The following is a 16537-nucleotide window of genomic DNA, read 5'->3' as shown; positions in this document are numbered from 1 at the left end:
CGGCCCATCCAAACATGCACACTGGCATAACAGGTGGACAATTATGCCCCTTTTGCTTGAATGGCATATATTTGGCCTATTCTCTCCACCTGACAAGGAAATGAAACTCCAGTGTCGAGAAAGCGTCTGGTCAGAAATGAAATGCATTGAATCAAAGTAGCAGTTTAGTATCAGGAAATTATATAACCATAAAAAACCCCATTTCCCATGAAAACTTGGCGAGTCTTGGATGCCATTTTGTTTTTAGTGTTTTGCTGAATAATGTCATGCACCGTCTTGACATCTTATGTGCCAGACCTTCCTCAAGATTTGCAAGTTGACTTTGAATCACTGAAGTTGAATTTGAAGTTACATTTCATTGTGTGGCCTGTTCAAAGCATCGCAGCATTAGCTGAAACATTTTTGTTGCAGGGCCAAAGGCTTGACATTTTCCCTTCCTCGTCCTTCTGTATTGATCTGGTCGATTTTTACTTGATGTATGCCAAGGTGTGGAAATCCAATTGACATGAGCTCTGTTCTGTCCTCTTGTAGCCACGAGATAGGGAAGACCAACGATGTAACTTCTGGCAACCTGAAAGGTAAAGCTTACCATTTTTGTTTCTTTCGGCAGATAATTTTTTTGATCCGTGGAATCACCTTTGCATCTCAGAATCATACAATGAATTACATTTTGCAAATGGGGTGATGTACTATACCAGGATTTGTAAACAGCACATTAGGGTTGCTCAGCGAAGTGAAGACAATACAGCACTTTCCTAATCATTTGTTGAATCTATTGGGAATTTTCCAAATGCTGTTATGTGCACGGCAAAAGAGGGTAAGGAACAACCGACAGTAATGTTGAACACATTACACAGTGCACATTTGATGCAGTGTACAGTATAGGCCTATGGTCACTAAAAACAAATTTGGAAGGGCAGAGCAGAAAAGAACTCCATCCTTACTGAACAACACTGTGGTTGTAACTTTTTAATGTTGACAAGGACTTTTTTGTAGTTTTTAGTGGTTTGGACTGGATTACTGGTACCTCAAAGTCAGCCTTTTAATGTACGCACAGTGTTTATGGAACAGCTACATATCAACAGGAGGGTTGTATTAAAAGAGAAAACTGAGTATTGTGCATTAAAAGGGGGTTTATGAATAAAAGAAAACTTACCTGGCAGGTAGGATAACTACATTTGTTTGGGAAATCCTGTAAATGAAATTTTCATTTGCTTTGGACAGGGTACCAGTCCAATTTATTTAAGAGGAGAATGAGAGGCAGAATTTCACATATACTTATCTTTCAAGCAGTTTAGGTGTTTGTCCCTCCTCCCCATATTACTTCCTGCAAGCTTTCCAGCAAGACCATTTTCCCTGACCGTGCTTTTGATGAGCACGGTTGTGGTCTCTTTGGTCATTTCCCCCGTCTTTCTATTTGCAGCAAAATCATTGGCGTGTGGTCCAACAAGGGTTGCGAAACTTCCGAAAAAGAGCCACTGTACACCAAGTGCTCCTGTGATCACATGACCAACTATGCCGTGCTGATGTGGCTCGGGGAAAAGGTGGGACTACTTTTGGTCCTCTGCGTTTTGTTTTCTTTTCCATTTGGTTCCCTTGCAGAAAGCCCCAACAGAAACCCACTGGTTCCTGCCACCGACTTCACAAAGGACCACATAACAGTATAGTCGCCAATTGTGAGATGCACAGGAAAATAATGCAGCAGTAGAACAATTTTACAAAAATCGCAATTTCAAGAAAAAGAATTGATTCAAGAATCAATTTTACAAAAAAGGTGAAGAGAACACGTGAAAAGTGTGTGCATTTGTGCAATCTTAACAGGTATATTAAAACCTGTAATGATTGGGTGATTACAGAAATGGACAAACAGGACGAATACACCAACAAAACACTCGCAGAAGGAAATGGCAGGAAATGCGCCTCACATTGCATGCCAATCAGGACCTGGTTGGTCAGCACATTTCATAATGACAACCCCCCCCATTTAAAAATTGTTTATTAACACCAGGACCCACATCCTGTGGACGCTACTTACTTGTCACTAACCTGATGTGAGACTGATCACAAACATTACTTCTATGGTGTTCAAAACACTATGCGAGTAAAATGCTTGAAATCTGACCAAAAACCAAACGGTAAGCCTGTTCCTCGTCAGTGCCCACACAGGATTCAAAGAGGTCCTGAAATGTTCCCCCCAAAGCACTTAGTGTTGTTATGACACAGCTTTAACATCCCTAATTATTTTCAAATGGCCATTCTAGCTGTGCTGTCATCATATACACAGTAACTGTTTGACTCAATTTGACAGGCACCTGAAGACCGTGAAGCCATTAACATCCTCACCAAAGTGGGTTGTCTGGTATCCATTGCCGCTCTTGCCTTGGCTGTGGGACTGCTGCTCTACCTGAGGTGAGTACACAGGGTGTGCTCTGACTACACCCACCACCAGTGACAAATGGCCAGTGGGGGGGTGGGAGGTGGGGGGGTTAGTGGTTACGTTTTAGCTTGTTGCTCTGCTAGGCTCCTGAATTTGATCTCATGCAAAGACTGGCAAGACACTGAAACAATAACATGACCATCATCTACGCTCCAACGTTGCGCGCTGCTGCAACGCACCTTGTAGACGTTAATTGATGCTTTTCAGATGGTGTCAATAAAGTGTTATCACAAAGCGGCTTTTTTGGTTATGCAGCACAGTGGCCAATACATCCCTGCAGGGAGTGTATCACAAGACAACTTGGAGCCCAAATTATGCCTAACCAAAAACTTCACCATTTTCCATGGTGCTCCAACTGTCTGGCTGGATAATACTCTCTCATCGGATGCATTCAACAACTTTTAACCACTGTCATCTCCTGCATGTATAAATCCGTATGTTGAACCTGCATGTAGCAAAATGCCTGTTCCCCTTCCATAAACACAAAAAAAATATCCTCACTCTTACCTTCCTGCGACGTTTTTGTAGACAAACGAGTTGTCACTCTATCTAATTTTTTAGATGTATGGCTCAGTAATGGTAGAGACGTTCATTAACCACTATCTGCCGGGGCAGCTTCCAATGTTGATGATGCTGGGGCGGGATATTTATCATTTTTTTCTGTTTTCGAAATTCTTTAAAAAAATTCCAATCTGCATTGACTGCACACTTATACCCACACGAAGAATGGTCTGGTTTCCACTCTAGCCTGACACACAAAATCTATTAACGCCCGAGTATTTCAGCCAGGCCTGCAACCTTGTAAAAAGAGCCCAGATTGTGCGGTGTTATTTAACTTTATTTTGTTCACAAACCTGCCACAGTGCGCTGCTGACCTCTTTTCAAAAGGGGTCAGATTGACATGCAGTGGTGCTGTGTGGCTCATCGCTGCGGTGGTGGAGCGCTTTTGTCCCCGGTGGTAATCCGCTCGCTCTCAATGCCCCAAACCTTGGTATTCTGTTTCAAAACAAGGCTGGCTTATCTCCACTTTTGAGAGTGAAAAAATGTTGGTAATAATTACATTTGCCAGGCATTAAAGACCAGGCTGCTGGGAATTCGAGGATAGTTTTTCCCCCTCAAACTGACATAGGTTGCTGATGTTGCATTTCTTTTTATCTGCAGGTCAACGCTGAGCTCGGAACGTATCATTATCCACATGCATCTGATGACCGTCACCTTGATCGCGTTGTTACTCTTTCTGGTCGGCATAGACAAGACCGAAAACAAGGTAAGTACGTCCCTCTCACTCCATTCCCATTCAGGTCTTGAAAAACTGACTCTGAAAAAAGGAAACTTAAAAAAATGAGAGTTAGATAGTTACGTTTATGGAAATATCATCCTACAATGAGATGGGGAATTCAGAAGAGGATGAATGGTGTTGCAAACCAATATTGAAGATCTGGTAATATACATGTGTGTATGCTGATGGGGACTTGGTCTGAACAGACTTCTAAGAGAGAAGCCCAGGAATTCAGCTGTCAGGCATCATCATGTAATGGTAAAGACTTAAAAACTTTGGCTGTAGTCCTGAGAAATTGGTGAGTAAAAAACTGTATTCAGTCCAGCACAAGAAGCTAACTGGCTGCAACATGCACATGGCGCCTTTTAAAATGATTACAAATTCACCTGCAAGAACACAAGAAACCTGAGGAAGTTTGTCGGACATAAAACCGAGTTGCATTTTGGGCCTCAGCACATGCTGTCCTGTTGTTTCATACAAGCAATCGTCAGGCCAACAAGACAGTTTGGTGGCATTTGACTTGGCCCGGATACATTGTGCTGTCACGAGGTTAAGTGTGCATGCAAACTTGAGCTCCTTGGACCACATGCGCTGTTGCTGTTCTGCGTAATTTAGTGCAAGCTTTACACTAGTACCCAGTAGCTGTGGAGATGGCCGGCAGCTATTTGCGAGGAGCTTCATGCAAGAGCATCAGAGAGATTAAGTTCACTTGGAAAGGGAGGCGTGGCTCGAAAGGGTAACACAACAACTCTATGGCAGCGATTAAATTAATGAGTAGGATGGTTTAATGAAGAAAACTGTCTGTGTGTGATGCCCAGATAATCAGAAAAATCAGGGGGGGTTGCTGACTTGCAATTGACTAGGATATCGTAGCAATCTTGGGGAAACTGTGATTTTGTAAACAGAGGGTAGAACTGAAACCAGTGATGAGGAACTTTCTGACAGACCATACAACCGGTTCATTGTGTCAGAAGTACATTTATATTCCAGTTACACCAGCAAAGGTTACTCGTTAATGAATAATTTACGAAAAATGCATCTTGTTTTCTTGGTTTCATCAACTTAGCTGGTGTGCCAGTTCATCACCATTGGCCTGCACTTCTTCTACATGTCCATGTTCAGCTGGATGCTGGTGGAGGGTATTCACCTCTATCGCCAGATTGTCGCTGTCTTTGATAGCGAGAAATCCCGTATTTGGGTCTACTTTGCCCTCGGATGGGGTAGGTGAAAGGGGATGGACCTTGCTGGGAAGATTTCTTGTAAAACATGCATCAACACGTACACCAAACATACATATAACAAGAAAACACATCTGCAGAATTTCAAAATGCGTGGAAATATGTTAAAAATTATAGTTTTTGTGACCCTATTTCACTTCCTTCTTGGAGCAAAAGCTTGATAACAGCCGTCGGGTTCCACAGGTTGTCTGAAGAAGTTCCCAAGAATTGTGACATCACAGGACAGAGTCCTTTATCTGGCGACATGTGCGTAATGCAGTAGCATTACCATGTGCCATCATGTCAGACGAACATGACAACTGATTACTGTCATGATCAGAAAAAGAATCAACGCTGGGATTATTATCGCTTTAATCGTCGAGACGCTAGTAATCATCGCGACAATAATTTCAGCGTAGATGCTTTTTATCTTATTATCATCTTATTCATTTGACAAAGAAAGCGACATTGAAGGAGCTGATGAGGCACAAGAAATATTGCCTTATCAGTTTGAACCAGAATACACTCGGGAAGAGATTTTGCAACTCGAGGCTGTTGGCCACGGGCATGGTGGCGACCGGGAGGATCGACAAGAAACACTGGCTATTTTTGGATTTTTGCCCTGCCCGACGTGTATTGCAACACATTTATACTCCATGTTTGCCCTGAAGGCTTGTGAGAAAACCCACAAGCGTACTTGGGTGGGACTTGAACCCATGACCTCTTGCTTACTAGTGCTTACGACTTAACCACCCAACCACTGAGCTTGCTGGTGTTTGGGTGGTGATCTAATCTAATCAGTCCATTACAGTCAGACTCAGTCAGTACAGTATAATCAATTCCATCCAATATGATTGATCAATCCAATCAGTTGGTCCGTCAATGCAGTCAATCTGTAGTTAAGTAAAGCTGTTGTCAACTTTTCTTGTAGGAATTCCCATCATTGTGGTTGGAATTACATCTGGAATTTTCTTCAATCAGTACAAAGACCACGAAATGTGAGTGTTTTGTCTGTGTCTCCATTGTGCATTTGATTCTGATGAGCTCTTAATCCTGAAAGGTGATTGTTCAAAACTTGCAGATACAGTTTGTCAGGTTTACAAAACTGATATCATCCAGCATTCAGTTTACAGAGGTGAGACACTCTGTGAATGTTGTAGCATTATTTGCTCAGCAAAGCTTGGGAATTCTGTGTCATCAATCTTGGAAAGAATAAATTTTGATGGATAGCAGAGCAAATGCGTTTCAGGATATTACTTTTACTTGTTTTGGCACCCCCGAGTCTGTAGATTTTTTTCACAATCTCAAGTGCTTATCTTAATCAGTCCATGAGAACAGGAATGTTAATACAGGAAACAAATTGACAAAAGATGAATGCATTTCAACTCCATCCAAATATATTGTTGTTATTGTTTTGATTTTGTTAAATGCATTTCACATAATACTCTCGGGAAGTATAAACGATGTTGAGATGTAGAAAAAAATCTTGAATTATATAAATGCATTTGAACTGATTTTGTCTGACAGCTGTTGGCTGGAGGTGAAAGACAACAGTATTTGGGCATTCCTGGGACCAATCATCCCCATTCTGTTGGTGAGTCATCCGTTCAACTCTTCAGAGTAAACTTTTCAATATCAGCAATGCAACAAGAGATTAGATCACAAACAAGCCATACGTTTAATACAGAACCCTATGGAAGAAGTGAACCTGTCCTTTCCCTACTGTGACAAGAATTTTCCCATTGACTTTGGACTTTTCTCGACTGATGTGACATTTTTCCAGTAGACTTTTCCTGGGAAACTTCCAAATTGACCAGAAACTTTCAAGTTTCTTGAAACAGGCCTTGACCTTAAGCTTTTTAACTAGCCCACTGGGCAAGTGAACTTATATTTTGACTAGCCTACAGGAATTTTCACTTGCCCATTGTACATTTTCAAGCAAACTAACTTTGACCGGCTTTTTTTAACTTCATTATTTCAACTGTTGCTGGGAAGTCATGCTGTAAATTTTAAAGCTTAAAAGTGGAGGATTAAAAAATATTATACTTGGTAATAAACAAGTCATATGATCAATTTGTATGCCGGTCCAGTGCAAAGTTCCAGGCCTTCTTGAAACATAATAAGTAACCCTTGAACTACAGAGGCTTTATCAGTATAGACAGAAGGCGAGAGCTTGACGATATGATGACATGAGTAAAAGTGAGAATATATTCGATGTAATTGAAGATTTGATGTATTATTAAGAGACTGGAAGCTTTTTGAGAAATGGCTAAATTGTAAAATGAACACATGTTGAGAGTGCCGGCCAGGAGTGTAAAGACAAGACAGTGAAGACTTTAAAAACAGCCAACTGCTTGTTTTTGGTCTTTTGATGTTGAAATGGGCACTCTTCAGTTTACTTGTCTGATCTCTGTCGGACATCTTACCATCCTGAACATCTAGCCAGTGAGTATCACACTTTTGGAAGCGTCCCTTTTGCGATTGTATTTTGGCAGGTGAACGTGGCTGTGCTATTCATGGTGTTGCGTATTGTGATGTCTGCTGCCAAGCTGCAACAGGAAAAGCCAATTTTCAACAGTGTCAAGTAAGCTTATGCCTTAGATCTTTCAGCCCTACTTTTGGTGCAATGACCCAACAGTCACTGGAGTATGGAGTATTTTTTCTTAGTACTGAGGAACTTGGATAGATTGGAAAAGTTTTGGAGGCTGAAGGTACCTGCCATCCAGTAAAATCACTGTTGTTGCTAGTCAAGGGACTTCATGAAGATTCCGGACTCAAGCTTAAGATGTGATTTTGCCAAAACTTGATGGTTTTTTTTTCTTCAGAGAAAATATCCTGAAAGACGGTAGATGTGAATGTATTAAAACAGGACTTTCTCCCAATACAGGACACTCTATAGAGAGTGGAAAACATGTTCCTTTGAACATGTTTGTCACTCATGGGTCTTTTTCTCAATTTTAAGATTCCTCAGAATTGTGTTTGATTCTTTGACTTAAAGACAAATCACCAACTAAAAGTGGCCTTTTTAATTTTCCGGGTATATTCATTTTTGAAATTGTCAAGTCACCTGAGTCCATTTTTTTAAAGCAAATAATGACCTCTCATTTCCAGCAGTCATACGAACACATGCAGTACAAGGTAGTAACCAAATTAGTTGGCTGTGTTACCCACGTGTCTGTGCTGGGAAGTAGCTACAGCTTTCAGTCAGTGGCTTCCATAGCTACATGTATTATTTGCGGTCATAGCCATGACATTTGGGTGTACACAAACCATGCCACTGACCAACCACATTGTGAGCATGGTAGAGTTGTTATGCCGAAAAATAATCCAGTTGAGAAGGAATCAATTCCTAAAATATATTATTTCATGAGCTTCAAACCAGTTTGGGCGCTTGAAATCAATTTAGGTGTTAAAAATTAGTGGATGTGTTCAAAATGATTTCTTTTGTGTACTCCAAATCCTGGTGATCGTTCAGAAATCGTTGTGTGTACTTAAATTCAATTCATCTGTACTCCTCAATTTCCAATACTCCAATTCTTTGTGCGTGCTCCACATTTTGACAGGAAAGGTGCGCGTAGTTCCCTTCTCCTTCTGCCCATTCTGGGGACCACCTGGATAGTCGGATACTTTCAGCATAACCTCCTGTCTCTGCAGTACGTCTTTGTGACACTGAATGCCTTTCAGGTAGGGTCATGGTGTCAAGGTGTGGCATATATTACCATGCCAGAAACTGTTAATGACTCCCATGAAATGGTTCACAGTTGGTGGTCAGAAAGCAGAGAAAATTTTCAGGTTTGTGGGAATGATCCCATGAGACTTTATGGTAAGTTCTTTTTTTTTAAAAGAACACCACAAGTACACCTGTTGGGCTATGGCTGAATTATTGATCTCCATTTAAAGACTGGTTAGGACGTGGCACCTGCCATCTCTTGCCTGCTGCGTGTTTCATTGGTGTGGGTTTGAAAGTGTGAAATGTGTTTGTCACTCCAGACTGGCAAGTGCACATTATCTATGCCACAAACACAATACCCCAAGCAAAATACCACTAAGAGATAATACAGCATGACAAAACACCGAATAACCCAAAGATACTTATGTTACATGCCTAGTATGGACATTCCTTTGTTTTCATGCAGTTCAGAAAACTCAGTGAAAAATACTCATATTTCTTGAACTGGGAACAAGATATTCAAGTGGATTTTTGTAAAATGTTTCGTTGACTGTTCTTTCTGTGACCACAAAGTAACCCTTACCCCCAAATACCTCTGAATTTCTTTTTCCAGGAAGGGGAAATGTCCTATCTGAATTTTTTTTTCAGAGAAGGGGAAATGTCCTATGGACATGTGTAAGTCCACGGAAGGTCTTCCCTTCCTGCATTGAGTGGACATCTTTTATTCAGAAGTCCACACTAGTTTTGTAAGGTTAGCACTCACCTCCTAGCTGTCTGGGTTTTCTGAATCCACACTGTGTGGAAGCATACACATGTCCTATCCAGTCTTCAAATGTCAAATTATGGAGGACCTGATGTTTTGATCCAATTTGCCTTTGAGAAAGATTCTGCTAGGATCAAAATGTCAGGCCCTCCATCTTTTGAGGATTTGTATTTTAGGTCCTTGTAGTCAGTATAAAGTAGTATGCAGCAAATTTTTTTTATTACAGCCTTTAAATGGAAATAAGTGGGCTTGAATTACTCTAAGTAAGCCATGTTGTGACCAACTTTTGTTCTTTCTTTGCAGGGATTCTTCATGGCTCTGTTCCATTGCTTCATGAGCGGTGAGGTAGGTCAGATACCAATCCTCTCAGCCAGAGCTATGTATGAAGAGAAAAGCGCCAGGCTTCAGATTTTGGAAACAAAATGGCTGTTCATTATGTGTACAGTAGAATGTGCAGCTATTGTATGCCAACTGTCCGTACGCACTGGCACATACACCTGCCAGTTTGTTTCCAATAATAGTGACACTTATGTCGCAGCTATATATTTATATACAGCTCTGCTCTCAGCTACATTCAGGAGTCGGTCATTTCCATAAGAGTGCTTCCTTTTTGTTCCTTGGAATAAATCGCCAGCGGTTCCAGCTGTTGTTGAGAGATTGCTTTGAACGGATGGCAACAGCTGCACTTGTGATGCTGCAAAAGGACTGTCTGTAACCTTTGTAATTCTGTCTTGGTTACCCAAACAGGTGAACAGCGCCCTCAAGCAGAAGATCCGTAGGGTAAAGGAGAGTAGCCTGGGAGGAGCCTCCACCGTGGATTCGGTAAGACCGTTGTGATCCTTCTCATCTCTCTCTTTTATTCTTCGTGTGAAAATGAACTGTCCCAAACTTGCTCAGTACACAAATAGGAAAAACAAATCAAAAACTCGTTTCAAGACTGCGGTGTGTGTTTTTATGTGTTCATCCTTGGTGTGATTGTCAGCATCCCTAAGGAACTGGCCATCCTTTGTGAGCAACTTGCACTCTGAGTGAATTGACCAACGCCCCATTCGTGCGGCTTTAAAAGTGTGCTGAGAAGGGGTTCCGTAGGGCACTGTGCTTGGCATTGCCTAATCTCATGTCTGAAACCTGACCTTCCCATCCAACCTAGCTCCATCCTAAATGCCTCATGAATGCCGAAAAGGCCCCCCTGTACGAGGTGACCGTACCTCTGGACGCCGGAGTTGACATTCCGTACGATCTGTATGAATAGCTTGGTGAGTGTTCAGTCTCCAGCTGTAAGGATTGTGCTTTAAAACAGAAAGAAAGACCAAAAAAAAGACAAAAATGAAAGTTTATTGTGTACAATAATATAAATAAAATACTGGTGGTGCACATAACACGTCACTGTATTTTCACACTTTGTCCCACAAAAATCACCGGCATTTTCACGCTTTAATCGCTTTTTATTTTTAGTTGTGTGAGTGTATGTGTGCCACCTCGTTCTGTACACAAACCAGGCATTTTTCCACAAGTTGCTCAGCTCAAACACACCAGAAAACTAATCCCTCACTCACCGCACTGGAATCTTCCAAAAGCCCCGTCACTGGCATACAATGTCTTTCTGTGAGTGTTCTCCAAACAACCCGGAAGTGTACTTGTGCATCCCACGTTCAGTTTCCCTTACTGAAACTCCCACGGACGAGGGACAACAGGCTGACACCGGGATTTAGTATTTTGGGGAATTCTGTTCCCTTTTGGGTGCATTTAGCATGGAGCTTTGTCTGGCTTGGGAGTCCCCCTGCCGTGATCGTTGCAGACACTGAACAGTTTTAGGGACAAGAAAGAAACACTGTCCCTTACATTGCAGGAAAGCTTTATGGATGGTGGTGCTCAGTGCACAAAAGCCCATTCTGGAGCCATTGAGTTTTCTTACCATTAAAGATACAGGAGTGTGTAATTTGATGCATGCCAAGGGTGTATTGTTAGGGGGGCTAGAAGAGTAAATTTCCCTTTCTAAAAAGTAGTGCCAGTCATTCAAGTGAGGCGTCACGCAAAGTAGAAAGTCACTTAGTCGACCAAGCAAGCACCTGACAAATCAAACGAAACAAGCAAGGCTCCAGCACAGGTGCAGGCTGCATGCATGCACCCAAGTGAGTATGCCAGCAAGCATGTAGGCAAGGAACCAAAGCTCAGTAACCCAGCAATGTTGTCAAATATTAACCCAGAGGGTCATGATTTGCCCAAAACCACAAGCACTTGCTCCCTCACAACAATAAGCTAGGTCTTGAGTGACAGTTCAGACCTCACCTTTAGAGAACGAACCGATCAAGGACTCCATAGGTTTCACAAATAACCGTGAACCTCACAACTGCAAGCAATTGAAAAACTAAAACTTGAAAATTGAAAAACTGACAAGTTTCCCTGCTACTCCTGTGAAGGCAATTTTCAAATGAAGCCAAGAAATAGGCTCTATTAGATAGATACCAAAATCCCCCAAAACTTGGCCGAAAGCAGTCATCATCTGAAGCTGGCCTACATGAGACGTTTGCCTTCACTCAAACCAAGTCAAATCAAGTTGGCATGATGGTTTGAAACTAAGGCTGTGCTCAATTAGAAAAGCTGCAGAAGACTTGTGACTTTCTGTGACCACTCTGTGAACGTTTGCATGAAATTGAATGTGTGTCCTACTGTCGTGCCCATGTTTCCACTTCTTTCCTGAGTGCTACTGCACATGCTTTCATTTTTTTCGCCCGGCGGCACAGGTTTACAGACAGTTGATACTATGGTTAGGTGGAAGTGAGCGAGGGATATCTCGCATAATGATCATCATGTGCATTCGAATGTTATGGAGTAAGGGTCCCTACCAGGGGTTCCATGCCTCAGCAAACTGTGGAAAATTCTTATTGAGTTAGAAGATAACATGTCAACTTGGTTGCAATTCAAACTGCATGGATCATCTCAAATGGAACAAGTCAGCCGATCCGACTACCCACCGCTATTAACAAACCAGGCTTTTTAAGCTGTTTTCTGAACAGAGTCGAAATATATTACGGAATTACCTGATTGAGAAGACGTTGAAGTGAGCTTTTGTCCTGTAAATAAAATATACTTCAGGGCTAACAATTTGGACAGCAAATATAAAAACCTGTCAAGAACTTGAAAGAGAAAAAAGAAAGATAAAAAACTACCCTCTGGGGTTTGAACCCAAGGACACCCACAATGCTAATCCTTTCCTTGCCTACCATGCTATGCTAGCCAGCCCGACCGACCTTTCTTTGCTCCATTTGTGCCCATGACCTCACATAGTGACGCTGACGATAACTCAGGTAATACCATTGTATATTTAGGCCCTGTCCTGAGCAGGGGTTATTCTCCATAAAAGCCTCACTTACCAACGGTGGTGGCTAGTCAGATTGAACAAACAGCTACACAATCACGGTGTGAAATGTCCGGCTTGTGCTGGTTTGAGCTGGCTTGGAAATGCACAGAAGCAGTGGTTCCTGCAGAAAATGGCACTGAGGTGCCCTCTCCTTGCAGCAAGTGTTGCGTTTTCACTGCTTCAAGAGGGTGGCATATCTGCACAGGCCTACAAGACTGAAATAGATTGAGAAAGAAAGGACTGCAGTCGTAACCAGTAGAGTCCACTTTGTCTTTCCTGAGATGCTGTCACCAGTGTTGTAGTCGAGATCATTAGGAGACATTTCACAAGACTATGCACAAGACAGTTCAGAAGACAAGTCACAAGTAACAGGGTGAACAATGACGGTAAAACAAGGTCACGTGTTGGTCTTGTAATGTTTAATGAGGTCTTGTGTTGGTCTTAAGAGGTATTGACTACAACACTGAGTGTTGGGTGATGCACAGGCACGGTTCTGTGGGTGGCTACGTGGGCTTTAGCCCCCAAACCTTCATCTTGCCCCTCCCCCCCCAAAAAATTGCAAAAATGAAAAAGCAGTAGTGAAAGTTGAAAAGGTGACGTCAACTACAAGTTCTAGAACTGTGGCCGCTGACGCAGTGCCCTGTTGTTGATGCATGGAGATTATATTTTCAAAGAAAACGCACCCACAAAAAAGTTTGCTCTATGTGGCAGTTTTTCAGCAGCTGTTTTAAAACAACAGACTAATGGGTACGGTCATTCTTAACTTTCAGTCACACAAGCCAGCAATGTTTACGAGTGGGATCAGGAAAGTGAAAGTGGCACCATCTCAAACAGATAACACCGATGACTTCTGAGGGGAAGGTTTGACCTTTAACGTTTGACCTCCACAGATGTTTATACCAGAGTCAGAGATGTGATTAATCTAATGCTAAAAAAATATAAGAAACATTCTTAAGTGTGTATGTGTAAATGGAATGATGATTTATTTTGTAGTCGTGCTTTTGAAAATGCCGCAGCTATGTTAAAATGTAATCAGTAGAATAGTGTTCATTCATACCAAAATTTACTATTTGAAATGAATATTGGGATTTTTGTATTTTGAAAGGATAATTAAAAATTGTTGTCGAAGGGAAGTTGTTGTTTCTTCGTCCCGCCCATTCTTTGCACCAATCTACAGTCCTCGTCCGTTCTCTATGACTTAATGGTTTTGCATCCAATTCCATGGAAGAGTACATATTCATCCACATAAGGAACTACTTTTCTTATTCTGATGTGTCGCCAACAGTACCAGCACTGTTGCCTTCGCCACTGCTGAAATTAATAGAATTAGTCCGTTGAATCCAAGCCACACTACACAAGTTTAGGATTTCTTTTGCCATATCTTGTAACAGAAAACGTTTCATTTTATGTAAAATATGAACAATTCGACTATATCCTAACTTTGAGTGTGTATAAAATTTAAAGGATCATTTATTGCTATTTAGATTTGCAAAAGTATTTAGCACAATTTGTAAATACACCTTAAGGCTGACAGTGAATACTGTGATATATAGATCTGTCGGTGAAAGTTACAAAGCTTTCACCTTACGATCATGCGCGCCGCTGTACTGACTTTTTGCTAGTGTAAATGTTTTGCCGTTACGATCCACTTTGGCAACAAAATGTTCAAAACTGATCGTCAATATATCGTCATTTGAAATTTTTCATTAGTACATATTACATTTTGAAATATCACTCTACGCATTACACATACTTGAGTACAGTTCCACTGGGTTTTACACCCTAAGAAATCCCTTGTCGTCTAAAGTTGTGGTGTATGAAAGAATTTTGTAATATCTGTTATAAATAATTGGCGTTCTTTCCTTGAGTAAGTACTTTACCTACGTATTGCCACTGGACATGTTAACGTTTTACGCAGTTTCCTCCGAAGAAAATTGACATTTAAAGAAAACGGTAGGTCCTATATTTTGTAATATTGGTGTAAAAGGTGCGCAAAACCTCACGTCCAAAAAATTCGTGAATTATTAATTGGTTGTAGAAGTGTTGCATTGATATTTGGAGAAAATGCGAGCGAATATCGTGGTTCAAAACCTACTTACACGCAAATACAAACACGCATTGTGTGAAGATTGAACGCACGACAACCTTACGGCAGTATAATCTTCTTTTTAGTGGACTGTGTACTGCGTGTGCTTTTTAGACGATCTGTTATGTGAGTTTATCGCTTTGGTATTTCCCACATTGGAGAACTCTCGTCGGATTGGTCCAGAGCCTAAATCCAACTTTGACCAATCCTGTTCAGGGTGAAAATTGACACTTCCCGGGCCATACTGACATACAGTAATGTCGTTTTCACTGAGCAGTGTTTTTTCGATCGAGATAAAGATTCAGAAGTTTCTGATTTAGATTTTGGGTCAACATGGTTGAGAAGGTTTTTAGAATATGGGTGATAGAAATTATGTTATTGCACGGGATTATAGCTTGGTTCTTGAACGGTTTACTTTCCAGTTTTGGACGGCAACAAAAGAACAAAAACTAAATGAGCTGCCTACATGTATTGTGTTCCTTTAATTCGTCCTGGAGATGAATTCTTCTTCACCAAGTTGGCACAAATTTTGTAAACAGGAAAAAATATATTATTGTACGTTCGCTGTGTACAGAAAGGACTCACTTTAGATTCAAAATAACTCAATTTTGAAAGTTGTCTAAATAATTTTTGCGAATGATTACCGTGCCTTTCGTGACGCAGATACCCTTTCTCAAGTTTTCAGAGTTCACGAATCACCCTTTTTTCTTTGTGTTTATTGTTTTGTATGTTTAACAAAGGGAGCCACGTTAGGTTCAACTTCGTTAATGAATGATTGCCAGCCAGTGCCTTAATGATTATGTAGCAACAAGAATTGAGTAATTGCAACTGCACCGTTATTATAGATCACTACGCACTTAACGTCGATTGCTATGCACCATGTACCACTTAGTGCACGTCTACTTAAGCGCTTCAGTAGTGGCTTGGATGGCCGGTCTGTGGTATATGCCTATCACATGCAGTAGAGTCCAAAATGCCAGGCCAGTTAAAGGCTGATATTAAATGCACAGGGCAGATAAGTATTTTTGAGGGTATGAAGGTGATTTTTGCATAATTGCCATGTGGAAAGTTTTGTCTCGTTTTGGACTGACACGTCTTTGAAAAGGGAATTATAAAGATGTCTTGACCGTTACCCTAGATAACACATATATGTTTGAACAGTGATGCATAGCATTGCCTTCGAGTCTTAAGCACGCACCCGATGATTAAAATTGTCACTGTATTGACAAGATATAATTGTGCAAGTTGTGTCACTTTGTGAAGTATTTTTGGGGTTTTCAAATTGCAAATTGAGCCGCGTAAAGAGGGCACCGTCGCTTTTGCGCATGCCTCGAAATGAAGAAGCCAACCGTTTCATTTTTGAGTAGTTCCTCTGCATACTAGCTGCCAAGTAAAATGATGTGCTTTTGAAGACGCAGTAAATGCACCATAGGTGAAGATTGCCGCCATGGGCGTAAATCGCGGGCGATGGGGGTATATATCCCCCCCCCACTTTTAGAGATGGGGGTATGGACTTTTGAATCATCCCCTTCCTCCAAAATTTAAGCGGATCGTGAAGAATTTTTCGGACTTCCCAACGACTAAAATGCATTCAGTATTCTTTAAAAAAAAAAGAAGGAAAAACAACTTTTAAAAGCCATGCCATTCTGATGTAAAATTCTGCATGAATTGAACTCACATTACTGCGGATGTATATCGATATCATGAACATCGACATCATAGCC

At 41.2% G+C, this 16537-nt stretch overlaps 1 protein-coding gene across 3 annotated transcripts in view; it reads left to right on the top strand.

Annotated features, from left to right (window-relative positions):
* Positions 1-16057, top strand: part of LOC110981257 (uncharacterized) — a 45186-nt gene extending 29129 nt beyond the window's left edge. For 2 of the 3 annotated variants that reach the window (XM_022238671.2, XM_087144933.1), the window contains exons 17-29: positions 532-578; positions 1424-1544; positions 2309-2409; positions 3599-3704; positions 4783-4936; positions 5865-5931; positions 6461-6527; positions 7429-7517; positions 8497-8617; positions 9670-9711; positions 10114-10188; positions 10517-10622; positions 13498-16057. In XM_022238671.2, coding sequence (XP_022094363.2) covers positions 532-578; positions 1424-1544; positions 2309-2409; positions 3599-3704; positions 4783-4936; positions 5865-5931; positions 6461-6527; positions 7429-7517; positions 8497-8617; positions 9670-9711; positions 10114-10188; positions 10517-10618 — 1092 coding nt within the window. In that variant the 3' untranslated portion in view covers positions 10619-10622; positions 13498-16057. The remainder of the gene's footprint in view (positions 1-531; positions 579-1423; positions 1545-2308; positions 2410-3598; positions 3705-4782; positions 4937-5864; positions 5932-6460; positions 6528-7428; positions 7518-8496; positions 8618-9669; positions 9712-10113; positions 10189-10516; positions 10623-13497) is intronic. The other variant, XM_087144934.1, reaches the window with a different exon arrangement.
* The last annotated feature ends 480 nt before the right edge of the window (positions 16058-16537 follow it).

The sequence above is a fragment of the Acanthaster planci genome, linkage group LG13 (assembly GCF_054643075.1).
Source record: "Acanthaster planci isolate LZ-2023a linkage group LG13, COTS_SCS, whole genome shotgun sequence".
NCBI lineage: Eukaryota > Metazoa > Echinodermata > Asteroidea > Valvatida > Acanthasteridae > Acanthaster > Acanthaster planci.
Note: the sequence above shows the minus strand (reverse complement) of the source record. Positions and strands in the feature narration are given on the sequence as shown.